At 40.1% G+C, this 27,047-nt stretch overlaps 1 protein-coding gene across 2 annotated transcripts; it reads left to right on the forward strand.

Annotated features, from left to right (window-relative positions):
• Positions 1-2,377: 2,377 nt before the first annotated feature.
• BVES (blood vessel epicardial substance) lies at positions 2,378-26,727 on the forward strand. Of its 2 annotated transcripts, none has more exons than XM_018077973.2 (8): positions 2,378-2,555; positions 7,827-8,060; positions 10,273-10,397; positions 14,596-14,783; positions 15,755-15,863; positions 17,830-17,997; positions 18,691-18,832; positions 26,417-26,727. In XM_018077973.2, the coding sequence occupies exons 2-8, from the start codon at positions 7,838-7,840 to the stop codon at positions 26,539-26,541; spliced, it is 1,080 nt and encodes a 359-aa protein (XP_017933462.1). In that variant the 5' UTR covers positions 2,378-2,555; positions 7,827-7,837; the 3' UTR covers positions 26,542-26,727. The 2 variants fall into 2 exon arrangements, with proteins under 2 accessions (XP_017933462.1, XP_017933463.1); XM_018077974.2 differs by lacking the exons at positions 2,378-2,555; positions 26,417-26,727 and adding exons at positions 20,241-20,292; positions 22,131-22,487.
• The last annotated feature ends 320 nt before the right edge of the window (positions 26,728-27,047 follow it).

A 27,047-nucleotide genomic window follows, 5' to 3' on the forward strand; every position in this document is an offset into this window, starting at 1 on the left:
AGACTGAGCAATTTGTAACACCCATGTGACATTTTCTACTGTGGAAAATAACTAAATAATTTGAGAAAGTACTTAAGCTATCAAGACTTTAATAGCAGAAGAAAGAGAGAAGCCTGCATCAATGAACAGCTGTAACACCATTAAAACCTGTCTCCACTAACAAAATGCATCAATTCAACACAAATCTCTAAAAATTGATCTGTCTTTTTGAAGCCAATTCCATGTAAATTCAAACAGTTTTTATTTCTTTCCTCTGACAGAGTAATTTATATTAGCACACTTCAATGAACTTGAACTTTATTGACAAAGATAGGAGGTTAAGCCAGTCTTTATTGTGGTTTAACAGTAGGACATTAAACTAATTTAATTAAACCAGCCTATTCTCTCATGGTACATGAGACCTTGTTTTTAGAGGAGAAACTCTACTTAATATATTTTACTTGGAGAAAGTTTGTTATCTGTATAACTATAGATAATATTATCTAGTCTTATTGTGTAACTAAAGGTTATATAAAATCATGGCCATTAATATCTGCCTAGGACTATGTGTTATTACCTATATAAAATAATGCCAGTGATTCTATTAAAGGTTTTTTTCTAGAAGTGGGTAGAGCCCATCAAAGCCATGTCTACATGCTCCATCTGCTTATGCTCCTCCTGGAGAGACAGCATATAGGGGCAGCTCTCAGATCCTCACTCATTTCTCTCTTTCTACTGACAGCTGTACTAGATACCACCACTTACATTAGTAAATGTAGTCTTGGTTCTTACTGCTCTGCTACAGAGCGGAAATGGCATTTAATCACAAATATACTGAAATATAAAGATCCCAGGAGACTAGCTGCAGTCAGGACAAAGTTCTACACCCTCACATGGCTGCAAATACTAGTTCATTGCCAAGCTTTCCTAACTAACATTTTTTGCATTGAGCTAAGCAGATGCTGTTTACCACTAAGGCTTTGCCCAAAATTAGAGAAGACCTAGAGGGTAATCAGAGAAGTACAAAGACTTTATGGAAGATACAGCAAACTGTGCTTCTCCAACGCATAATGTTCAGTACTGTGCTAGAAAATGCTTACATGTCAGTTTAGATTGGGATAGGAGCTCTGCTTTGTGCTGCTTTTGGAAGCTACTTGGCTTTGCTCCAGCAAGCATAGCTGAATACTGTCAATCTCAAACACGTGCTAGATGCAATCACTTGTGACCATTCCTGTAGCCATGCTATCCTGACTCACTCTTCCTACCCTTTTTCCAGCTCTTTTACTCTTCTGCATATCTCGGGAAAGAGCAAGTACATCCATAAAAATGGCTGGCCAGTCAGAGGAAACATAGTCCCAAATCAAGTCCTTTATAATCATTTCATAATATATTTTTGAAAATCGGATCAGGCAGCAAGATTCAAAAAAACCCTGTTCATATGCACGCATACCTGGAAAGATCCAGATCTCTTCTCCAAGGTGTAAAGCCAAGAACAACCAAAGGTAGAGCCTCCTGGGACACATGTTGATGTCTACATGTATAAACAGTTACTTCAAAAATTAATCGGGATTCTGTATACTTTAAAAAAAATATTTAGGTATAATACTGACCATATGTTCTTGGCTGCTGAAAAAATAACCCCACTTTGTAGCTAGCTCATCAGAACATACTGAAAGGGTTTTTCTGCCTTTGCAGTCCTAATTTATCATTGACAGTCAGATTTTGGGATGGGATGGGCTGCCCATAGGCTGTATCTGGAATGTCTTTCATCACTGGATGCTACTCATCAACCTCCTGGGGATGAGGGCAGGCTCGGTGACTATTTTGCCTGCCCTGCAAGACCGATGGTCCAGGAGTGGGCAAGACAGGACATCGGCGGAGCCGTCTGCCGACGTGCAGGGACACAGGCGTCCCGCTTTGGAGGCACGTCGTTTCTGGGAGCTGTCAAACTGCCACACGAGCGAACTTGGTGACATCTCTTAAACATCATGCTCGTGACAAAGACCCACCGCAGGTGCCAAGTTGAGAAGAGCAGTTTTATAAGGGCTGCTGTGGCTCCATGTAGGGGCAATACTGCTTGCCACACGTTTAGGGGAGAATTCAGCTCTTCTAATTTTAACCACTCAACAGCCGGGCAGGCTGCCCGGGCGCGGGGCTCACCCTGCAGCGCACGGCTGCACCTCTGCGGGGTGGCTCTCCCCACCTGCTTTGGGCGCCTCGGTCAGGCACTGCTCAGTACGCACAGGCCCCGAGGCGGGCGGGGGCGCCCGCGGCGATGCTGCCCGGGGCGATGCTCGCAGCCCCCGGCGCTCGGAGCGCCGCCCCCGCCCCCGCCCCGCCCGCAGCCCCCGGGGCGGGCGGAGGGCGCCTGCGCGCTGCGGCCGCTCGGTGTCGGTGTCGGTGCCCGCCCGGCGCTGGCGCCGCCCGCAGCTCCCGCCGCCGCTGCCTATTTTAGTCACGGCCGCGGCTCCGTGCCCGCCGCGGGACGCGCTGCCGCAGCGCCGAGGAGCGGCAGCTCCAGGCTGTCCCTGTCCTGTCCCGGGCGGCCGGGAAACTTTTCCCAGGACGCGAGGCAGGTAAGGGGCGCTCCTGACTCCCTGCGCGGGGGCGGCGGTGGGGAGCAGCGCCCTCGGGCCTCTCCCCCCCCCGGGCCGGGGGCCCTTCTCCACCGGTGGCAGGAGGGGCGGGCGCCGAGCTTCGCTACTGACCTGCCCGGCGACGGGGGAGAAGGCGCCGTCCTGCCCCAGTCTCCGCGTTCCCCTCCCAGGGCACTCGGGTCCCGCCGTGCCGGCCTGCGGGCGCGGCTGCCGGGCAGTCCTGCCCGCTCGGTCACGGCCCCGGGAAAGCACGGCCGGGCGATGGCCCTTGGCGGGGTTGCAGCTTTGGAAATGGCCCTCTGGGGGGAAAAAGGAGGGTTTGCTCGGTACTTTTCAATTTTTTATTACTTTCGCAATTGTTTTGTATGAATGGTGGATTTGGCGTTCGCACGCTGTGGGCTAAAACGAAGCTTCGGAGCGCAAAGCAGGGCTGCGGGGTGGCAGCTGCGGATGCCCCCCTCAATTTCAGCTCTCGGCGCACCTGTGAGCGGTGTGACCAGAAGGCAGAGCGAGCCCAAACGCCCCTGAAGTTCCATCGCCGCAGCGCAGCCCCGCTGCTGTCAAGTCGAGCGTACCTGGGAGTGTTTCTCACTGCGTGAATAGTTCGTTGACTATTCTAGGAAAACGTAATATTTTCATTCTGCAGAAAGTGACTAAAGTGACTGACAAATTTCTGTAGTCAATACAATTAAATTATAGTTGCTACAAGGAGCATATCGATATACATCTTTTCTTATACTTCCCATTCGCTCCCGTGGCATTGCAAAAAATGAAATTGGTAACTTAAGCTGTAATTAACTCAGCTATGTTAGCTCTAGTAGTTTGTCTTCAGCTGACAAAAGCAAAAGAATTATTGATTGCCTAAATTCTCTATGCGGTTCATGTACTACAAGACCATAGAAAAGTAGTTAAAAATTCTGCAAGTATAATTAAAAAAAAAATTTAGCTTGAATTTTATTTTTTTTCCTTTAGACTCACAAAATCTATCTACATAAATGATGGACTGTAAAATTTAATTGACTATAAAGTTATACAAACATACTCAGGCAAAGATTTAAGAAGCTAACTTGAGTAATGTTGACCAATAAATCTGTGGGATATGAATAATCTCAATAAAGTGGATAATGATGTGAATGGGACACTTGGCACTGTCCCGTATCAGCTTGGCTGACTGGTTCTCATACTAGAGCCAACTGCTTTAAACTTTTTCTGCCGTGTCTGTCTTCTGTGAATGTTGTGTGGGTATACATAAAATCACCATTTGTTTTAAAGTCATCTCTGTGTCTGAATATTTGGAGATTAAATCTTTTGGGAATGACTTTCAGAAGTCTGGCTGTTTGCATAAAGATGTTGTGAGCATAGCAAAATCTTGGAGTAAGCTACCTCGTTTATGTTCTGAGAATTTGCATTTTCTGACCTAAACCCAAAATGTTTTATCTTAACTTTCTATCAAATTCATGCAAAAAAAAAAAAAAAAAGAATTAACAGGCTTTGCTGTTAACAGTCCTAATTTTGGATAGGTGTAATGTTAAAGTGTGACCGAGGGGTTTTTTGTTTGTCTGTTTTTGGTTGTGTTTTGTTTGTTTGTTTATTCCCCCTCCTCCTGTTTGGACAGCAAATAGGCTTGAGTTCACAATCAGCTGAGTTTTCAAGTTCTTGGTTTGGTAAATCTAAATCCATATGATGGACAAACTACTGGATATTAAAAAAATACTCTTTTAATGTTTTGTCTTATGTTCCATAAAGCTTTCATTTCATTTCAATCTTGGGCTATTTACCCAAGATTTCCAAAATTATTTGACTATGTTGGTTGGTTTTTTTTAACTCCTGATACTAATACATGTCTTTGCATTGAAGACTTAAGCATATGACTATATAGTCTTGTGCTATATTAATCCTTAGTAGATATAACCCTAAGTTAGAGTTTTAGAGGTCTGATACTGTACTTTCAAAATGAATTTTTGGCTCTCTGAAGTAGCAGAAGATAAGAAATAGTAATTATTTGTTCATTTGTTGGTCTGCAGCTTTTTTTCTTCACTCCTTAGTATTATTTGACAACAGTAGATGCTAGGACTAAAGAATTGATCTAAAAGTTACAGCAATGTTGTTTATGACACTTTTTGGATATTTGCCTTTGTAGTGTTACCTGTAGATAAACACTTTACATTACAGCTTGTAACTCTGCCTGTCTGCCTTTTTTTGTTCATTCTCAAGCAGGCTCCATAGTTGAAATTCAGAACCAGTGTCAAAATCTGTCCTTGTGTCACTTTGCAGTCTATTTCTGTCAGCTTTAAAATACCATTGTGACAGAGAAGTTCTGCAGGTTTCTGTTGTTTTCCAGTATGTTAGGGGAGCTGCAGTCATTGTTTCTGAGTAGTAAGTGAAGTTTGAATGCATTCATATAAAGGCTTTGAGGTTTTAAAAACAGCTTATTAAAAAAGTGGAGCTGGGTAGACTTAGGTTCCTGGGTTGTAATTTAGGTAATTAAGTAGGTAGCCCAGACTTTCAGAAGCATTGAACATCTTCTTACAACTGCAGATGCTTTAAACGACTTGGTCTATGTTTGTTGGAGAAACATTACAGCACTTTATGGCTGGTGGTTTGAGGCATCAGTATATGTGAAGAGCAAGGGGAGCAGTGTTTTTGCTGGGCTGGGAGGAGAATGAGATTGTCCTGTGCTGTATATTTAATTCGGCTCATTTGGTTTCCAGTCTTCAAATGTATGATGCTTTACAGCCAAGTCTTAAAAGAGTAAGGTAGCCTCGATTCTCACAGTGATGTAGTACAAAATTTTGCTGTTAAAAAAATCAAGCATCCAGAAGGCTTCTTTGATTTATGATCAGATGCAGCTGAAGTTGCTTCTTGCAGCCTGTTTTGATCTTGACTTGAAGGACTTAGGCTGGTTTTATGTCTGTATGTGAGTTTGGTTGTCTTTACTTGTTCTGTTGGCACATTAAGTGGTGCCTTTACTGGCGGATGACTGGGCAGTGAAAGGCTGCATATAGGTAGAAATTCAGCAGAAAACTTTTTGTAAAAGATCTAGGGATCCTGCTGTTCCAGTGTAGGGAGTTTATATTGTTTGAAAACAACGGGAGCACTGTGATGAGATGTGTGTGAGATGAGCACAGACATAGTTATCCAGTTAGCAATTGCCTTCTGTTTATAAGCATGTTAAAATGCCAGTCCTGCAACCTCGCACAGGCTCACACTTTGGCTCTGTGTGTGTGTGTCTTTGTCAGGACAGTGAAACTGTTCTCCTGATTCTGTTGATGAATTCATTTGGAAGAGCTGAAAGACAGTAGGACTGTGTTTGGATGGACCTGATTTTGATAACAGTTAAGTGTACAGTTTATTTGACAAAACCCCACATTTTAATTAATATTTGTGAATAACTAATGTAGGAATGAAAAGAGGAAAGCGATCTTTTAAGAAATGTGAATTATGTATTTTGGTAAAGAGTTATCTAATTTTTTGTCTTTGAAAATTATTTAAATCCAGATATGGATACACTGTGTCCATGCTAGTGTTTGATCCTGCAAGATGCCTCTGCATATTCTGTAGCACACCTTAGCTGTGAGAGCCTTTGGGCATCGGAGAGAAACTGTCAGAGAGGGTTGAGGATTTTTTTCTTCCCACTATTTTAAAGGGGATTAATTTTAGAAACTGTCCAGCTTGCTTATCCCTTGTACACAGGTTGATTGGGAGACAATAATAAAAGGAATGGATGAAGCAACTCAAAATTACTTCACAGCCCCAAGAAGCACTCTCAAGCAGCAGAGATGCTTCAGAGTATATTCAAGTCTAGAGGAAATATTAACTGTAGTAACTGCAACTCAGAATTGTCTGCTGAGCAGATTAATTACAAGACATTTAGTAATCACACACAGCAGGGATGTGCACTGTCTCTACAGAATTTAGTTGAATGCAAATCCCACCGTGTTGCATGTTGGCTCAGTGATGAAGTGCATATATTTCATTAATGAGACTCAAGCTCAGCTCCATATGATCTCTACTGCTGTGGCAGTGAGATACCATATGTGCCTTGCTGGAAGAAGGGTTCTCCTGTGTTTCTGGCAGTCTGTCTAGGAACAGTCGTGTTCCTCCAGCTGGGAACTGTTTTGGGTTGAGAAGACCTCCTGGAATGCTTGTAACATTGACTGCAGTTCCCTAAAGAGTGCAACTTTTAAGATTCTGAAGGTAGTGTCTTGAAATCTTCTATGTTCTCCTTGTAGTTTGTTTTTAATAGTAATTTTTTATTTTATATTGGCAAGGTATTTGCCCACAGTTATTTTTTTTCCCTTTTAATTGGTGTGAGAGGAATATATGCTATATTTTATTATTACAACAACAACAAAACCCCTTATGTATATTTAGATTCAAAATAGTCTTTAACTGTCTCTTTTTCTTCAGGAGTTCCACAGACAGACAAAGGTCTTGTAAGCTTGCTCATACTAGGTAGACCAAACTATTTCCTTAAAAGATGTAGCAGCCTGGTCATCTCCCTTTCTGGTTTAATAGCATCTGATCATCTGGGAAGAGAAATTGTGGGTTTTTTATTTACTGTCCTCAAAGTGTTTTGGGGGTGTTTTGTGTACTCTGGTTAATGTGTGCAAGATGATGCATGGCTTAGGAGACCTCCAAGTTTACTGCAAGAAAACCAAAAGTTGAGGTTCTTTGATTTTGATATGGTTGGTTGACTTTTTTTAAATCAATCAAACAGCACATGTTCCTCCTCCAAGATCTTACATTGCTTATTTAGAAGAATGCCATAAAGGAGACTTATGTGCCATAAGAGAGACTAATGCTACATAAACCTCTTCTTTTTTTTCTTTTCCAATTCTCATCTAGGTTAAGTTCTCTAAGGTATTTACTTTGCCTAGGATAGTGGACCTGTTCAATAAATGGAATATCAAATTGTGATTTTTATTTTTGTAGGGCTAGGAAGGGCACATAGGATGTTTCCTGAGCAATGACGGTCATAGCAGCTACTGTTGATTATGTGCATATAGTCCAAATTTTGAAATGTTCCATTCTTCAAGCCTAGCTCTTAAGTGAAAGAGATGGCAAAGCATTACTGAACTACAGATCTAGCTTACCTTTTTAAAGTGTTTGTTGATTTATTTTTCATGAATGATAATGGAAAATATATCCTGGAAAGAGAGAAAATAACCCTAAAATCTGTCTACTATCTGAGTATGTCTACTATATTTCAGTTTAATGCATGATGATTTTTTTTTCCTCTCCGCGCAGGTGTCTCCAAGATGAACACTACAACAATGAGCCCACTCACTGTTACTCCACTAGGTTTTGTTCCAGACTTTAAAAATGCCACCCTTGAGCCTTTTAATGAGACTGCATGTGAAAACTGGAAAGAGATTCATCATCTTGTTTTCCACGTGGCAAATATTTGCTTTGCAGTTGGACTGGTTATTCCAACTACTTTGAATCTTCATATGATTTTTCTGCGAGGCCTGCTCACCATAGGTAGGAGAATTATTCTGGACAAATTTGCAACCTTCCTGTGACAGAAATGGCTGTTCTTGACCATTACGGAGCTGGTCCCTGCAATTTATGGTGAAATTACTGCCTATATTAATGGTTGTTGTACTCTGAAGATGGTTTTGGTCTAAGTGGGGGCCCGTTTTGACCCCAACATACCTTTTCTAGAAAGATGATATAACCCTTGGCTCTTAAAACTTCCCAGAATTGTAACTTACAGTTTCAAACCTATGAATATGTCAACTTGGAAACAAGTGGACACCGTTAACTTCAGATGTGACTGGCTGCTTAAAATTCACTAAATTTCAGATCATAGTTGTGTCTATGGATCATTAAAACCTTTATTTTAGGTTTCAAGGAAATACTGGGATTATATATTGGCTGGTGCACTGGCTTAGTATGTCTGCAGAAGGTGAGGTTTTCCTTGAGAAGCTTGCTGTCAGCCCACATGTTCTTTTATCTTGAGTTCAAACATGTGGCACTTGCGGGTCACCAGAGTTATTTTTGTTGCCAGTTTACCTTTTGATAGGGAGTGCAGTCTGTGTTCTGAAGTCAGTAGCGTTTCTTCTACCACTGTAGGAATCTTGTGATACCAGAATTTGACTTGAGAGGAAAACCTAAATTTGGCATGCTTGAGACTGAGCAAGTGTGGTTTCATTTGTAACACTTGCAGTCCCACAGCTATTTCAAAGCCCCTCTGCCTTGTGTGGGACAAGATCCTTGTGATCAAAGAAGGAATAGTGAGTTATTACAGTGCAAGAAAGATATATCCCATCCAACAAGAGCATACTTAAGTATTTTTAAGTGAGTGCTTGCTGGTATAATAGTGCAGGCCAATTTTATAATAGAACTTCTATTGTTAAATTTACAATGATCTTGCCTTTTCTGTTTTATAGTTTTGTAGGGTAACTTATTAAAACAAACTGCACAGATGACCGAAGGTCCCAGCATTGCAGGACCTTTTATCTGTGTAGTGCTTGGCTTTAAAAGCAAAGGGAACTCTGCACTTGCTGAACCCACTGTTTTGATCTGTAGTTCTTGTGGTATTTTGAGCAGATCTGGAATCAGAGTTTTGCAAGCTGCAGTGGCAGCAGGATTCAAATCTGCTTGGTAGGCAGCATGAGTTCCTAGGTATCTGTTCCCTTTGCTTTGACCCTGTCCCCCTGTGTGCTACTTTGAAATATTGCTCCTCTTCAATACTTCCAGACATCGTATTCTCCCATCCCTTGCAGTCTAATTAATAAGCAGATTGAAAGCCACTATATTTTGATTTTTCTAATCCGTGTGTAAGTGCTGCCTCATCAGTTAACAGCACAGACAGACTAGATAATACTGAGTTCATTAATTCAATATCATCTTCAGGGAGAATGGGGACAGGAACACTCAACTTGGCACTGTCTCCTTTTTGTCTTCGTGTGAAACTTAAAGGAAAATATATCTGTGATCTCTTGGTAGGCTCACAGTTATCTGGGAGAGACTCACTGACAATATTTGATAAATATTGTCTTTGTAGGCTAAAAATGGAATTGCTAATCATACAGCATGCCTTTTAAAGCAATGTTCATTATTCAAAGTAAGGCAACTAAAAAAGGAGTAAGTGTTTGGAAATTTTCTATTTGATTTTATATAAGTTCTGTTCAGTTATACAGGTTCCTTCTGTGACCTTGTCAAAATGCTGCAATGATAGTTCCTTTTAATTTTCAAAAATATCTGCATATGACTCCAGGAAGTTTTTATGCAACTCTTGGTCTCTAATTAGATACGAAGGTTAGTGATATGGACAATAAGCATTCATTTGTAGGCTTTTGTTCATCTAATTAATTCAATACTAGGGATAAAGTTTCTTAATTGTTTTTTTTCTTTTATTTAGGGTAGAATTTTCCACATCTCTTTTCTACTTCATTTTAGTAATGGATCATCATGGGCTGCACCTTTCTACTTTCCCCAGTCCTGGTCTGAATTACTGTCGCTTCAGTATTGCAGTCCCATGCTATCAACCTACTCTCAGTGCCTGTTTGCAGTGTTGTGCTGATTTAGCTGCCATTGCATGCGATGATCCCAAGAACCAAAGTGTAGTACAGCTTGTAGAATATATTGCTTTTCATTGTAATTATGGTCAGTGGATGCATTCTTGATGGTTTTGTAGGAATGTTTGTTTGGTGGAATTAATTTCCTCTTTTTTTTTTAATTTTTGCAGGATGTGCATTGTTCATCATTTGGGCTACACTCTATCGTTGTGCATTGGACATAATGATCTGGAATTCTGTGTTTTTGGTTGTCAACCTTTTACATTTCATATACCTAGTGTATAAAAGAAGACCGGTATGTATAACAGCTAAATTTCACAAGCAGTCTAGTGAGATGCAAGAAAAGGAAATGTGTTTGTGTCTGCAGTTAAATATCCCATGCAGGTACTCTGGTTTTTAATATGGGACAAGTTCATGTTGCAGTCTTTTCCCCCAACCAAGTTAGCATGTCCTGCTCCCCTTCAACCTGCTCACCAACTGTATCATTTTTAGGCCTCTAGTATCTTGTCAGATGTGACAGGAACTGGCCAACAATGTCAGAAATTCTTGGAAAAGGCTGGAATGCACAGCTAATAGAAATCCATTTCTGGAGAAAACCAAGCCTTAAAACTTATTTGTATTTTTAAAAGTGAGTTGTGACATGCATCTTTAAATGTGGGTAGTGGTCCTTGGGTTTGTACCTATCCAACCCTTTCCAAAAATATAAATAAAAGGCTATGGGAGAGTGAAGAAGCATCTCAGGAGGATGGTGTGCTGGTTTGTCCTTGAGTAAAAAAAATACTACTTTACAATGTGTAAATCAATACTGAATTAAGAAAGAAACATTCTTCTGTAATTACAATTGTCTACAATTGTAATTACAATTGTGTTTGCATAGGCTGGGGTATTTTGTGCATCATGGTATAGACTTCATCCTATTGAAGAGACAGCTATTTTCACTAAATCCTCTAGTAAATTTATTAGCAGAATTATTTGTAGGAGTTAGGTTAAGTGGTAGAAGTCCTACTCTATAGGTGGATTTAAAAAGAAGGAGTTGTGTAAGGACATGAAACTTGACTGATAAACTCAGTCATTGAAGTTTGTAAAAAAATTACATCTAAGAGAGAAGAAATTGGAGGACCTGCCTTTAACTTTTCTTTGTATTTCTGTAGCCTTTGCCCATTAGCAATGTAACCACAGCAGAACTGAGGTACTTGGCACTCCCACAGACTGTGTGCCATATGCATGTGGGGCAAAACTGTTCTTAGAATAAACTAGAATTCTCAGTAGAAAGTGATAGAGGAAATGTAGGAAAATAGACTTTGGACTTGTACTAAAATACTGTGCATGTTGAGGATTTCAACTTAAGTAGAGGCAGAGCAAGCTGCCAAAGGAGGAAGAATTTAAAGGAAATGAAAGAGATGGTAGAAAGACTGAAATCTTTACCAGCATGACTGAAAACTGCAGGACAAACTCCAGTAGGCAACCACAGCATATATAAGGAGGATGAAGGTTAAATTGCATCTGTCTACAACAAGGTGATAAATTGAGTACATTTACTTGAGTACACGTGTTAACAAAGGCTTTACCTACAGTGCTGTTCCTCCAGTATGGAGCACAGATTCATCTGAAGGTTACCATCAAAAGAGAGCTACATGACCTGTACAACTTAAAAGCTTAGTCAAGAATTAGTTCTGATTGACTGGCCATGTAGTGCTGTTTCTTAGTATATTAAGACTTAATTTCAATAGTCTTCTTTCCACTAAGAAATCACAGTATTTATGAACACTGTATGAAAAATATTGTACTATTTTAATTGGTGTAAGACATAGTACTTTCAGTAATTATTTAAAAAAATCATATGAATCTTTGTTACAGACTATGATCAACAAGCTTACTTGAAGTGATGCCTAGTAGTCACACATGACTTTTTAACTGTCTTACATGTTTACTATGAACTCAAAGGCTGTTTTTAAGTGTTTTTCCTACAGGAAGATAAAGAATGGGGAAAAAAATTAAAATTCTTAAGAACTAATTTTTGAGGGAGACTTTCTCTCTGCAGCTATTGTATTGCCCATCTTAGTCAGTTTTGGTCATCCTCTCAAATAATGTTTTTAAGGAAAGAAAGGAATGGAAGAATAATTACAAGTTAGTCGTATTACAAAATGAATAATTGATACTCTTGGTTGTTAAATATTTATTTTATTAAATGGAGCCTGCAAAATCTCAGTGGGTTTCTTTTCTGACCAGAAGACTATTTCTGTGGTTTTGTTTTCTTGGAGCTTCACAAATTTGGCTTTTGTAGTCTGAGTGGAAGCTGAGTCTAATCAGTGTCTGACTTGGAGATCTGGCATCACCCCAGAATATTTCAACCACTGCTGAACAAAACACTACACCTACCCATATGGCTCATTTGGAATATGACCCACAAGCATGATTGGAGGAGCAGTCAGCTGTGCCTGTGAGTGAATAGTCTAAGGGAGACCATCCAAAGTACAGCTACAGTCTCCAGCCTGATCAGTCTTTAAGAAAGTAGTTACACCTGCTCTCTCTAAGTATTATTCATTACAGGAAGATCAGAAAATGTGAATTATGTACTAGTTAAGGGATTGCATTAACACTCCAGGGCCAAAATTTGCCCTCATGTCTGTTTGCATGATTATGAATTCAGGAGTCTTGGAAGCTACTCAGATTCCTTTTTCAGATGAAGGTATGTATTTCTTTGAGTTGCAGCGGTCATGTATAGAAAGAGGTGCAAATTAAATTGGTATAGCTGTTAAAAATGAAAGAGTTCCTGGAGAACATGCCAGCAAAACAAATAGTCATCTGGCTTCACAGTTATATGGAACATATTTTGAAATCCAATAGTTCAGGACAATCCCCAACAGAATACAGTTTCTCTTGCTGGATAATTTTTATTCCTTGTTTTGTATGTGTAGATGTCTGCTGAGATATTAAAGACTGTGGCACAGGGAATGTGCAGGAAATTCCTAACCTGGATTTCATATAAAGTTAGTTGCTGGTGTGAGATTTAGCTAGTAATTGATTCAGTGTGAAAGCAGTCGAACTTTAGATCAGGTGACATACTGGACACAGTAAGTCCATGAGCCTTAATGACACACACTTACAAGAGCTGATGTCACTGGGAGGCTATTCTTGATAGTCTTGGAATAATCATAGTGACCGAGAGAAGTGCATGAAGGAAATAGTGAATATTGTCTACCTTAATTTCATTAGGGTTTTCAACACTATGTTCTGTAAAATCCTGATAGAAAATCTGTTGCAGTGTGTGCAGGATAAGGACACAGTGAGATGGATTGGAAATTGGCTGAATGGCTGGGCTAAGTGTGGTAATCGGGGTAAGAAGTCTAGTTGGAGGTGTGTATTATATATACTAGTGTGTGGTGTGTGCACTAGCCGTGTGTAACCTCAGGGCCAGTGCTAGGTCCTGTTTGACATCTTCATTAATGATCTGGATGGTGGGGCAGATGTGTACCCTGATGACACAAAACTGGGAGGAGTAGCTGATAGGCCAGAAGGTTGGGAAAGCTCACCAGACTAGAGAAATGGGCCAACAGGAACCTCATGGAGTTCAGCAAAAAGTGCAGAGTCCTGCACCTGAGGAGGAATAACCACATGCATCAGCATATGCCACAGACCAGCCAGCTAGAAAGCAGCTTTGTAGAAAAAGACCTGCATGTCCTGAAGTAAAAGTTGAACATGAGCCAGAAATGTGCCTCTTCTGCCATTTTTTTTCTTGGTTGCTTTTCCTTATTCTCTTTGTATTTTGTTTCTTCATTATCTGATGCTTATTGTTCTAATTTGTTTTCCTCACAGCAAATATGCAGGCTTTGTTCAGGCTGCCTCAGCTTTCAGGAAGGCCAGAATACTGTCTTAATCCCTGCCTTCATTCAGGAAAGACTTCCAGGCTTGGGATTTCAGCCAACTTCCTTTCCCTCATTGCGGTTGCCAGAGTTTGGGTGGGCTCCTAGATGTGGGATGTTCAGCTGGCAGTGTTTTGGTTTTTCTTTTTTCCTCCTTCATCACACGTGGTTTCAATATGATGGATTTGTTTTTCAGGACTTGCTTTTCTACTCTAAGTAAGCCAAGAAGCTCAGGGATGAAAGGGGCTCCCGGGAGAGGCTGAGAGATAGCCAGAGTGACGCATGTATGTAGTGTGAAAGGCTATCTGTGTAATTCTTGCCCAAGTCCTATTCAGTGTTACATCAACAGAAGTCTCAGAAGACTCCTTGTGTCTGATTTAATGTGCCACTTGGATGGAACACCGTTCTAAAGCACCTGTATGCCAGCCTGGCTAATTTTAGATAAGGTTTTGGTTACCCTGTTATAGGCAGTGTTTGTGGATAGATGTCACACATTTGCCACTTCTTTCCTTGCTTAAGCAAAATGAAGCCAAAGATGTTCCTCAAGCATAGCAACTGAAGCATGTGTGCAGCCTTACCCTTTTTTAACTGCATCTGTGTTTATCAGTGTCTCTTGTTTATCCAATCTAGATCAAGATAGAGAAGGAACTTAGCAGCCTCTACAAGAGAATGTTTGAACCTCTCCATGTGCCTCCAGAGCTCTTCCAAAGGCTAACTGGACAATTCTGCAACATTCAGACTTTAAAGACAGGGCAAGCCTATGCAGCAGAAGATAAAACATCGGTTGATGATAGGCTAAGCATCCTGCTGAAGGGGAAGTAGGTTCTATAAAAGCTTGGGGACAGTCTTATGCTTTGTGTGATGGTTGAATAGATTAAAAAATTGTTGAGGTTTTTGTTAGCTTTTTTAATGTTACTGTTTGTAGCATGTTATGGTCTATGACAAAGAGTCTATAACCGAATAGTCTGTAGGTATAGAATATTTTGTGACACTCTTTTCAGATGACAGTGATGTCTCTTACTGGGAGCGTATTATGTATCCACCTATATGTGCAGTGGCATGGATTTTAGTGGGAATTATATTTGTATAAAACCAAAGGCAATGTCTTGCAGAACAAGCAAGAGTTTTGTCTGAGTTTTAGATACCTAAGTTATATTCTCAGTGCATTCTCAGTTTTTAAAGTTAAAAAATATTGTACATGAGGGAAGGAAAAATATCCCTCCAGTAGACTTTAAAACAGCAGGCCTATTAGAATTGGTTCATTGCACATGTACATGCAAGTAGAAAGGGGCAGGTGCACTGCCCAGAGGCTGACAGAACCCAGATGAGAAAGGATAAAATACATGCCAGTGGCCAAGTTGTAATCTTGAAACTCACATTAAATTCTGGTCAATATTTTAACCAGTTTCTCTTGACAGTAACAGTGATGTCAGACTTCATTGTTTTTCTTACTCATTGTCACAAAGCTATGTAGAAGAAGCCTAAATTCTCTTCTGGCTGTATAGCATAATTCTACAAAACACCTTTTTCTTGTTGGATAACAGTGTTTTGAGGATACACGCCATGTTCATCAAATCTCTGTTTGACTGGCAGCCTGTTATGCTTGGAATCAGTGGAGGTTTAGGCAGAAAACAGGGTAGCTCTGGGTGTGATATTCCAGAAGATGAATGTATTTTTTTTTTCCTGTTGCATACTGCTTTACCATTGTCAACAGTCATATCCAAATTTAGATAAAATTAATCAAACTTCCATGATTTTAAAATGTTGTTTCATACATTTTTATTTCCAGAATGAAGGTGTCTTATCGAGGGCATTTTCTGCATAATATTTACCCCTGTGCCTTTATAGATTCTCCTGAGTTTCGATCAACACAGATGAACCGGGGTGAGAAATTCCAGGTACACTTTGTTTTAAATGTCACTGGATATGAGCTGATGAGATCATTAAGAAAACCGGAATATAAATTTGATCAACAGTGAACTATTTGACTTGCACAGTTTTGCTGACTTTCTCGTACTGGTGTTTGACGATGAACCATATCAAGAATAACTTTTAAAATTAAATGCCACAAAACAGTATTATGATGGTGTTGACTGAGCAGTCTGACTTTTGCTGTTCTGCTCTCTTTTACTGTTTCCAAGTTCATTTTATTTTAAGAGATTGTTCAGGACAAATAATTTAAGAGGTGGCTTTGCTGGACAAAGAGATGATATGAGCAGGTCTCGTCACTGGTTCAAAAATAATTATTGTAATAATGAAAGACTAAAAGTTCAGGCACTGGTAATTGGAAATTGGTACTTATCAAAGCATATTAATGCTTCTGCCATTTTGCAAGTTGTTAAAGCAGCATAATCTGAAAGTTATCTCAATATTTTGAATAAAAATATTCATATTAGGGACAATAAGGGTATGTGTCTCTAGCAGTGTAATTATGCTAGTGCATTAAAGGATATATTTTATTATAGCCTTGTGGGGGCGTGTGGAAATACTGTTAGAGAAGTTTTTTTTTCCCCATAGAAATGACTATTTTGCTGTGTCTTACTTGATGTTCTTTAGTTAGATGTGTGTAATAATGGCTGGATGGTGGCCGACTGGGTCCATCCACACTGATACCCTGGCAGAAGGGGAGGGAGGGAGAGCAATGTAGACTCTAAAATCAGTGATTGAGGTCATATGTTCCAGTCAAATACTAGGCTTAATGCCAGGGGATGCATTCATTTTGCAACAGCGAGGTGTCCCACAGCACAGCTGCCCTGTTGGCACAGCCTGTTTTCCCTGTAAGGGACTGAATACGAGTTCATCCCTCTCAAGGGAAAAGGTTCATGCCTCAACTTCTGCCTTCCTTAAAAATGATTGCAGTCTGGTGCAATGCACATCCTTTACTTGTGAGTTGTGCTCGTTGCTGCCGTGTTAATACTGCCACTGCTGCCATTTCAAGAGTACACAGATTCAATCTTAAGGACCCCATCTGCTGGCAATGCTGGTGAATTCTTCCTCAGCCAGTGGGCTTATATTACAGACTGTGAAGTAAAAAATCCATGGATACGTGACAGTTTCCCATTATTTCTTGGACTTTATAGGTTTTTAATTTTTTCAGGAGGTTGTGTTATCCTGTCATAGAAGAGAGCACCTGATTTCTTTGTAGGCGACTGACTTCCCCCTTCAAAACATGCCTTTGGATATCACCAAGTGGTGTGGGTTTCAGTGTGCTGTTGCCCTCTGATGGCACAGGGGGACAAACCTGGCAGGTCCAGCCTCCCATGAGGGGCTGCAAGCTCCCTTGTAACTACCCGTAACTGGACTACCAATAACTGAGCAAACAGAGCCTTGCTTAACTCTACTGCTAGAAAGTGGTACTTGTGGGATCAACAGGGATGACAGCGAAGAGAGAAAGGTGAAAATATTTTTTTTTAATCACTAAAAATTCTTTGGTGGAGACCTTTGGATGATACAAGTTGCTCCTACTTGGAGACATAAAATAAAACCAAGCAACATGTGGGCCTATTAGGATTCAAGTAGTGTCATCACCATAGGACTGACTTTATATGTAAATTTCCTCTTACATAAATGCTTTTACAGTTTGGGAACCCGTGAGAGATTTTCTCCTGTTAATTCCCCCTGGGTTTTCTGAAAAACAAACTGGCTGCACATATCAGTGAAAAATACAATGATAATAAATATCTGAGATTTTTTTATATTTATAAACACAACATTCTAAGGGATACCAAAAAGTTTTATGGCTTTAACAGTTATTTTAACTGGAGACACAAATAAAATGGTATCACTTATTTTAAAGCATGTTTAAATGTGCTAATCTTAAAACATTTTTAAATGTGCTAATTCTGAGCATGTATTTTTTTTCAGGTCACTATTATTGCAGACGATAACTGCAAGTTCCTGTGCTGGTCCAGGGAAAGGCTGACTTATTTTCTAGAGTCTGAACCATTTCTTTATGAGATCTTCAAGTACCTTATTGGCAAAGATATTACAAATAAACTCTATTCATTGAATGACCCAACCTTAAATGACAAGGTAAGCAATTGGAGTTTTGTTTGGGAATTTTTCTTCCACACAAAATGTGTTTTTACTTCAATTTTAAATGCTCTTAAAGCACCTTTTTTAACCTGCTGTTATCAGCTGCTGAATGCACTCTCATGGCCTTTTAGTGCCAAGATGTGAGTCAGTGCAGTGTTTCTGTCAGAAGCAATATTTGTTAAAGTTTGCAATAAAAAAAGACTTACAGGGGAATTTTTTGTAATAAAACTCGTATATACGTAGGCAGAAAGTAATTTCTGGAATATGGCACCTTGAAGGAATATGTAGCAGTGTGCCTCCTATATGTGTTAAGAACTGTATTGGGATACTGCTCTCTCCTGGAGACTGCTGTTCTGCACACTCTTTCTCACCTTGCCTTTTTTCCTTTTTCCCTTCGTCTTTCCTTCTTCTTTCTGTAAGAAAACACATGAAAGTTCCAGTGCAAAACTAAATTGAAATTGAATAATTAATACGAGGTTTCATACTTGTCAGTGTTCCAATTCCAATATATTACTGGCATTTTCTATTTTCATTCCAGTCGATGTACACTGCATAGAATCTTCTGCTCTAGCAAGTTTCTTGGATAATCATAGCTGAGACCAGAGCATCTACTGCAGGGGAATTAGTCATTTTCCATTTTATTTTAATTTACCTGACATTTTTAAAAATAATTTTTTTTTCTTTCTTTAGGCTTCAAAAAAGATTGATCGGCAGCCTAGTCTCTGCTCTCAGCTGTCTGTGATGCAGATGAGAAACAGTATGGCCAGTACCAGTGACAGTGAGGATGGCTTGCAGATGTTTCTTCGTGGGACTTCCTCTGCATCCTCTCTTCGTGAGTGCTCAGAATAGTTTTTGCCAGTTTTGAACACAGCTTGATTGACCATTAGAGATTATTGTAGAACTCTATGGGAGCAGACTGTAACTTTTTTGATGCTGCTGTGCATCAGCTAAATGAAAGGACCTAACTGTAGGGCAGTCATAAGATGCATGGGGCTTCGTGTGCTAACTGAAGGTATCTCATGTAGATACTGGCAAAAACCCCAGCATGTATGGTAATAATTTTTGACGTAGTGTTTATGTGTAGACATAATATGGAATGTTTATAGTAGTGGGGCAAAACTGAATGTCCAGTGCCTATCACAGTAGTAGATGCTTTATTCTGTGACTGGCGCTTGTAGAAATTAAAAACCTTAACAAAACATTACCCCTCAGCAACTCGATGTTCTGCATTTTCTCCTGAGATAGTTTGTATTGGCAGGGTCTTGACAAATGTGGTGTATAACCAATATTTTGATGTCACCTGGAAAATCTCCAGATATCATGTCAGGCTCTCCTCTCCTGTGCTTTGTATGACAGGAGTAGTAGAGAACAGATGAAAAGAGGGAAGAAATCATGTCTGACTTTTTTTGCTTCTACTCTTGGAATTTATTTCTTTATAGAAATATTCTAAACGATTCTTTCTAGGCTTTTACTGTTGTTTATTTTCAGTTCCTCTGAATCTAAACTTCAACACTAACCTGAACTCTAAAAGCAGCTTTTGAACAAAAAAAAACAAGGGATGTTCAAGTTTCTCATTTGGCATAAACTGTTAGTTTACAGAATTTAAAAGGATCATATGAGATTATTTCTTTTAATTTGGGGAATATTTTTCTTTAGTGATTAGAATTCAAATATATGAGGGGAAAAATCATTGCCAACAACTGTTCTTTGTTATGGTTAAAGTCTCTGCTATGAAGAGAAAGTGTTTGCAAATATTTGCACTTTACTGTTTAATTTTCTGTTTTCCATTGTGTTCCTCACAGTTCTCATCCAGGAACTCCTTCAGACTTGGAGGGCCTATCTGTTTTTACTCCTTAACATTGGTATAGTCTGCATGCTCAGATAGAAGGAAGCAAAAGCCCTGCGAGTGTTTCACCCTACTAGAACATCAAGGGTGACAACCTGGGATATAGTTTGATGAAAATTCTGCTGTTGTTTTCCTTTTCTCCTCTGTTCTGTGCAAGGACATTTAGAATCACAGAACAGTTGAGGTTGTAAGGAACCTCTGGAGGTTGTCTAGTCCAACCTCATGTTCAAAGCAAGATCACCTAGAGCAGGGCTATGTCCAGTCAAGCTTTGTGTATTTCCAAGGTGGAAGATTTCACAGCCTCCCAGGGCAACCAGTTCCAGGGCTTTACGCCCCTCATGGTGAAAAAGATTTCCCTTATTGCAGCTCATAGTTGTTGTCCTTTGTTCTTTAGTGCATGTCTCCAAGAAGAGTCTGGCTCTCTCTTCTTTATACCCTTCCACTAAGTAGCTGAAGACAACAGTCAGATCCCCTGAGAGCCTTCTGTTCCTAAGGCTGAACACACCTCGCTCTCGCAGCCTCTCTCCATGTACATCACCTGCTCCAGCCTCTGACCGTCTTGGTTGCTCTCCACTGCACTTGCCTCCAGTATGTCCATGTCTTTCTTGTACAGGGAGGTGCAAAACTGGACACAGCACTCCAGATCCTGTCTCAGAAGTGCCACATAGAGAGAATTAATTTCTTTCATTGATCTGCTGACTATGCTCTTGCTTATATGGCTCAAAGTATGCTGCTAATATGGCCCGATATATGGATGGCACTCTGCTGACTCATATTCCATTTTGTATCTGCCAGGACCCCCGGGTCTGTTTCTGCAAAGCTGCTTTTCCAACCAGTTGGTGCCTAGGCTGTAATGCTGTGTAGGTTTGTTGTGTTCCAGGTGCAGGGATTTGTCTTTCTTGAACTTCTTGTAGTTTGTCAGGTTTTTTTCCTCCAGTCTCTGGTGGTCTGTTCTGACTTGCTGCCCTCCCCTCTGGCCTGCAGTTTCCCTCACTACTTGGCTGTGAACTCAGTGGGAGTGCATTCCATCCCATCACCCAGTCATTAATATATTAAATATTACAGGCCTTGGCACTGGCCCTTGAGGGGTAACTAACTACCTGACAGCTGGATTTTGTACTGCTGTTCACCACCCTGTGAACTTGGCAGTCCAGCAGATTATTCATGCAAGCTGCAGTCCATGTATCCAGTCTGTTTCTTACCTGTTTGTCTGGAAGGATTCTGTTGCAGACTGGGAAGGGCTCTGCTACCATCCAGAGGTAATCTCACCACCTAAGTGGTCAGAGTGGTCAGATGCAATCTGCCCGTGGTACACCCACTCTGACTGTTCCCAGTCACCTTCCCATCCTTTATGTTCTTGGACATGGCTTCCAGGAAGACAAGCTCCATAATCTTCCTGGGAACTGAGGTTAGGCTGATAGACCAGTTGTTCCCTGTGTGCTCCCCTTTGCCCTTCATTAAAATGGCTGCGATGTTGGCCTTTTTCTGCCTCCCCTGACTGCCATCATCTTTCCAAGGTGGTCTTGTAATTGCATCAGCCAACACTTGGCACCTTTGGATGCAGCCCTTGCGGTTCCACAGTCCTGTGTTTGTCCTGTTGACTTAAATAGTCTCTAACTCATTCTGGCTTTTTTGTAAGTCAGGCATCCCTCTCCCAGTTTCTACCACTAGACTCAGAGACCTGGGTGGCCTCAGGAGAAACTTGAGAAGTAAAAAAAAAAAAAAAATTAATATCTTAGAATTTTTCATGTCTCTGAGTCCTGTGCATCACTGAACTATGGCCTTGCAGTTTCACTGGTCTGTCGTTTGTTGCTGGTGTATTTGTAGAAGCCTTTTTTATTGCTGTTCATGAGATCCAGAACTAGCTGAGCTTTGGCTTTCCTAATTTCATCACTGCATGCTTGGGTCATGGTTCTGTATTCCCCCCAAGCAGCTCATGCCTGCTTTCACTTAGGGTGTGTGTTTGAGCTCCGTCAGGACTTTCCTGTTCATCTATGCCAGCCTTCTACCACGCTTGCTCAACGTTCTGTGCACTGGAACAGACTGTCCTTGTATTTTGAGGAAGGTGTCCTTGAAGATCTGTCCTTGGTCCTTTTGCCTTTGCTGGCCATGTCCCATGGGTTTCTGCCAAGTAAAACCCTGAGCAAGCCAGAGTCCCCTGTCCTGTAGGATTATACTTCTACTATTTGTCTTGCACACCAGTCAGTATCTTAAACTCCACCAATTCCTGGACACTGCAGCCATCAGCTTTCAACTCCCTGATGAGTTCTTCCTTGTTCATCAGTGACAGGTCCAGCAGAGTGCCTTCCCTAGTTGACTCAGCGATCACTTCTGTGAAGAAATTTTCTGCTACGTTCCAGAAATCTCCTGGACTGCTGGCTCCCAACCCTGTTGCCTTGCCACCAGACACTGGGGTGGTTAAAGTTCCCCATAAGTACCAAGGCCTGTGATCCAGTTGTCGAAAGAAGGCTTCCATCTACTTGCTCTTCCTGATCAGTCAGCCTGTAGCAGCTACCTGCCATGAAGTCTCTTGTGTTGGTCTGTTCTTTACCCACAAACTCTCGAGTGGCTTTTCACCTGTTCCACGCACAGCAAAATTCCATGAAATTGAAGCCACTCCTTTGCGTAGAGAGCCCTTGGATGAATTTGTGCACTCAGAAGCCTGAAAGAAACAGTAAAACTGTGTTTGTGCAATTAGTTAGAATTAAAATGTCTCTTTCAGGCTTAACAGCAAAACACATCACTATTTCAGCTTTGGGAGAAAGTAGTTAAAATGTATGACATGTTCAACTGTAATTAGGTAAATCCCCAAGATGCATTAGTGCTTAGCACATACTTGATAAATACAGTTTTCTCTGTTGTATTTTCCTTGGTTTGTGTACCTTTTTTTGGTGTACAGGGTATACTTCCCCCAAAAGAGGGGTTTAAATGTCTTTTATGTTCTGAACTCGCTCAGTTCAATTGAGGCAGCAGCCTCCTGAGTCCAATACTTTCCCTTACTTTTGGGGAGGCAGAGGAGTTGCCCATACAGCAGTGCAATATACATCTCAGGAAATATTGTCATTTATATCTTCTCTGCATTTTTATTTTATATTTCTGACTTCTGTAAAAGGTTGATAAAAATTCATGATGCAAGTTTATTTATCACCTTGAACTGTAATGCTTCAATCTTTGTTTTTGCCGAGATAGCTTGTTAGTTATTGCTGGGCACTGTCACTGCAAGTGATGGGGTTGCTACCAAGGTGAGCTCTGCTTAAAGATTTGTATTCAATGTGGATTGCGGCCATGTATGCACTTTTTCTCAGATCACAGGGAAAACCAAACAAAAAAGCTGCCATTTACCTTACCTCTGTTGTTTTCAAAAACCTTCTCCTGGGTGCTCTCAATGCAGCAGTCGGGGGGTTTTTTGTCTGATTTTTTTTTTCTTTTTTTTTTAGATTCAGTATAAGGCACATGCTGAGGGTTACAGTCCTAGTGGTGTTCCCTTGGTCTCCCTTCTGCAATCATACACTTGTTTATTTAAAACAAACAAACACAATCCAAAATCCTCAGAAGACTTTGTGAGAAACATTTGGAAATTACAAACTTTTTCTTTTGTACGGGAGCTCTACAGGAATACTGTTTTGTCTACACAACAATCACCTGGCAATGACAAAAGCTTCCCATTACAAGTATGATATTTTACTAGTGCAGTACAAATAAGTTTTCTTCTCTTTATTTCCATATTCTTGAAAAACAAGGATTTATGTTTTTGTATAATCCCAACTTCTAAAGTTATTCTTTTATCAGTGCTACAAACAATAAGCTTTGGCTCATTTTCTCAGGAAATTGATATAAAGCTATTCTCAAAGTGTTTAGTAGTGAAAGGATTAAAAATACTCATTAGTAGATCCCAAACTATGATTACTAACAAAACTGTTTTGAATTTAATTAACTAAGAAACCCAACTAACTGTTTGCTTTTATATTAAGGAAATAACCAACAAGAGTTCTATAATGCTTACGGAGTGAGTCGTTTGCAGCATGATGTTTTCTGTTGATAACATCACATTAACTCAGCAGGCATCCTCAAAAAGGTATTAAAGTGGGATTTTTTTTATCATGTGACACTTGTGCTTGACATCCATGATCCATCTGTATGTAACTCATTAGTAAGTGAAATAGATGTATCTCTTTTTCCAAAATTTGGGTTAAATAAAAATAGTTCAACCTGATCACAAGCATAATTTCACCTGACTTTCAGTCCTTTAAAAATATTTTGGTAGTAGTTTCTGTTCCATGATTCTATTGCTTGGTAGTCATTCACATACTTACTAGTGATACAGTCTCTTTCTGGAGTACTTAGTTTGAATAGTTCAGATTTACTGGTCTACAAATCTGTATTTGCTAACTCCTAAGCAGGAATGTAGAAAGGTTTTGGTTTGGTAATGCTTTTAGTGGTATTATCAAATTATATGCTCCTTACGTTATACCCAGCTTGTGGTTAAAAGCAGGACGTGGTTTCATGGAAATTCTAATATGTATTTTGGCTTAGGGCAACAGAATGTAGTGGATGGAAGGTCTGACTCAGTCACTTGAACATCTGTCCAACACTGGATAGAAGCATCAGTAGATAGACAGTTGTGTATTTAGAGCAAATAAGAGCATGTCTTTGAAACAAACAGGGTGAGAGAATTAGACCTTATATCTTATTAAACAGACTTATGGCTTCTTCTTTCTGATTTCTGGAGAGAACTAAGTACTTCTAAATAAAAGAAAATATTCTAAAAATAGTAATAATCTATACTCTAAAAAAGAAAAAAAGAAAAAAAAAAAGCTGAAGCGAACTCAGCATTGTCAGGCACACTTTTACCTTTGAGTGTAATTTGTTGGTGTCTCCCTGAAAAGTCTGTTTTATATCCAAGTGTACCCAGAAACTTTGGATGTAGTTATCCTTTGCTTAGGCCATAAAAACCCATCTGTGTGAAAAGAAGTGTTTAACAATTCCAGTACTTAAAAATGTGTTTGAGTAACTATGTATCATGGCAGTTTAAGTAATTTTTAAATGTCAAAAGAAAATGCTAATAAATTTTTAACATAAAAACTTCCAAAAAGCTAATTCCAAACAGTGTCTTTGTGAATGTGATTTAAAAATGCAGTTATACAATAACCCGCTGGTCTTGCCTGTAGCTGTATTTTGTTCTCTGTGTATAACACATACATTGCAAACAAGTCCTTCCTCATAAATAGACTTCCTTAACACAGCACTTTACTGTATATGTGATAAACTTTTTTAAAAACAAGACTGTGCTATGGCTCTCAGTATTTTTTTTCAAGAATATTTGAATTTTTAGCTTCTATGCTAACAGCGATCCTGCTGACAGACTGTCTTATGCTCTTTTCTTCTCAAATGGTATTTTGAAGTTTTACATAATCTTTTTGATCATCATATCCTAGCAGTTTACAGCCTTGTACCATTGTAGTGGTCTAACTCTAGAAGAGGGCACTGAGAGAAAAACATGTCCAAGTGCAGATGCAATTTCAGAGTGAACAATGGAAAACAAAACTGTTCAGCCGATGTCAAAGGTTCTTTGGTTTGACCCTCATGCTGAAAATTTAACTGCAATAGAGGTAGTTTGGAGTGGTAATTGCACAAAAACTCCATTTAATGTCTTGTCACTTAGAGCTGTGGTGTGCGCTCTGCTCTGGTAGACAAGCTACTGCTTTTCTAAAAGGTAGTTTTGTTGCAGTGAAATCATCATCAGTCAAAAGTTATGTGGCTTTTGCCTGTTAATCTTGTTTTCTCTGTGTTTGTTTATGGGGGTATAAATCATCTATAAGTTTTATATTACTATGCTGTGTTAAAGTTATGAAACTGTGTCAGGGGAGGTTTAGGTTGGATAGTAGGTAAACGTTCTTCACCCAGAGGGTGTTTGGGCACTGTAGCAGGTTCCCCAGAGAAGTGATCGCAGCACCAAACCTGGCAGAGTTCAAGAAGTATTTAGACAATGCTCTCAGGCACATGGTGGGATTCCTGGGGGTGTCCTGTGCAGGACCAGGAGCTGGACTTCGATCCTATTGGGTCCCTTGCAACTCAGGATATTCTATGATTTTATGCTTTAACAGCAAAGTTAGGGCTTGTGTCATGTGTCCACCTGAGGTTTGCCCAATACGCTGAGGAATTTTTGCCCAGCCAAGCAAGTGTGCAAATGTACCCACCTTTTGTGCTTAGGGCAGCCATCCATGTTGCTGTTGTGGGTGAGTGTCATGGTGAGAAATGACCACCAGGGGCACAAGTGGTGGGCACCTTGCTCGGTCAGGGTCTGCACTGAATTTGGGGAGAATACCGTGTCTGTGGTTAACAACAGGGTTTGAACCTTAGAGATGTTGCTGGTTCATAGCTGTGTGGCTGTCCCATGTCTAAAATTTCCTGGTGCCTATGGCGAGGTAACAAGAAAACCTTCGCTTATAAAATCCTCTCATGAGGCAACTAGGTTGGGATCATCAGATTGTGTACAATTTGTCACAAATAGGCATACCTAGCAGGCATGTGTTGTTAAACTAATCGGTAATTTCTTTGTAACTGTGACAGGCCCAGGCCGAACATCTCCCTACCTGAGAACTTCAGCGAAGATGAAGCCAATAGAAGAAAGTGTTGAAGATGATGTTTTTGAAGCACCATCTGCTGATAAGTTTGAGCTCCAGCGGCTGCCTTAAACAGATGTATCCTCAGGTGTATCAGAGCTTGCACAAAGCTCGGGTGCAAAAGGAAGAAGTTGAATTTGGGAGGAATCTGAAAGCTAAACCCACTCTCCATGTTTGAATTTACCACAGCATATGCCAGTGGCTTCTAGATGGAAATATCACATTTTATTTTACTTCTAAATAAAATAAATAAAACTTGTATTGCTTTTTGTTTCCTTGACATGAGTTGTTGCTTTATTCCTACTTTGACTCTTGCCATTATAAATTTAGTATTAAGTTGCTGACTAGACTGAAATTTCTAGACTTCTTTGGTGAAGAATATCCCCAGTTTCATTTCCCTAAGTTTCTTCGAAGCCTGTATCTTACTGTTTTCGGTGAGATATTTTGAAACTCTGTTTACAAAGCCATTTGCTGTTACCTGTCATCATTGTTGTGACAGTCTCATGAAAACTACACACTGTCTTCTGCCTCTAAATTTTTTGGTAAATATTAGCTTTTAATTCTAGTGTTTCCCAACC

The sequence above is a fragment of the Manacus vitellinus genome, unplaced genomic scaffold, assembly GCF_001715985.3.
Source record: "Manacus vitellinus isolate BGI_N305 unplaced genomic scaffold, ASM171598v3 scaffold_4_pilon, whole genome shotgun sequence".
Classification (NCBI taxonomy): domain Eukaryota; kingdom Metazoa; phylum Chordata; class Aves; order Passeriformes; family Pipridae; genus Manacus; species Manacus vitellinus.

Coding starts and splice junctions, on each gene's coding strand:
- BVES (XM_018077974.2), top strand. CDS start 7,838: ATGAACACTACAACAATGAGCCCACTCACTGTTACTCCACTAGGTTTT. Junction 15,864..17,829: donor ACCGGGGTGAGAAATTCCAG/GTACACTTTGTT, acceptor ATTTTTTTTCAG/GTCACTATTATTGCAGACGA. Junction 17,998..18,690: donor ACCCAACCTTAAATGACAAG/GTAAGCAATTGG, acceptor TTCTTTCTTTAG/GCTTCAAAAAAGATTGATCG.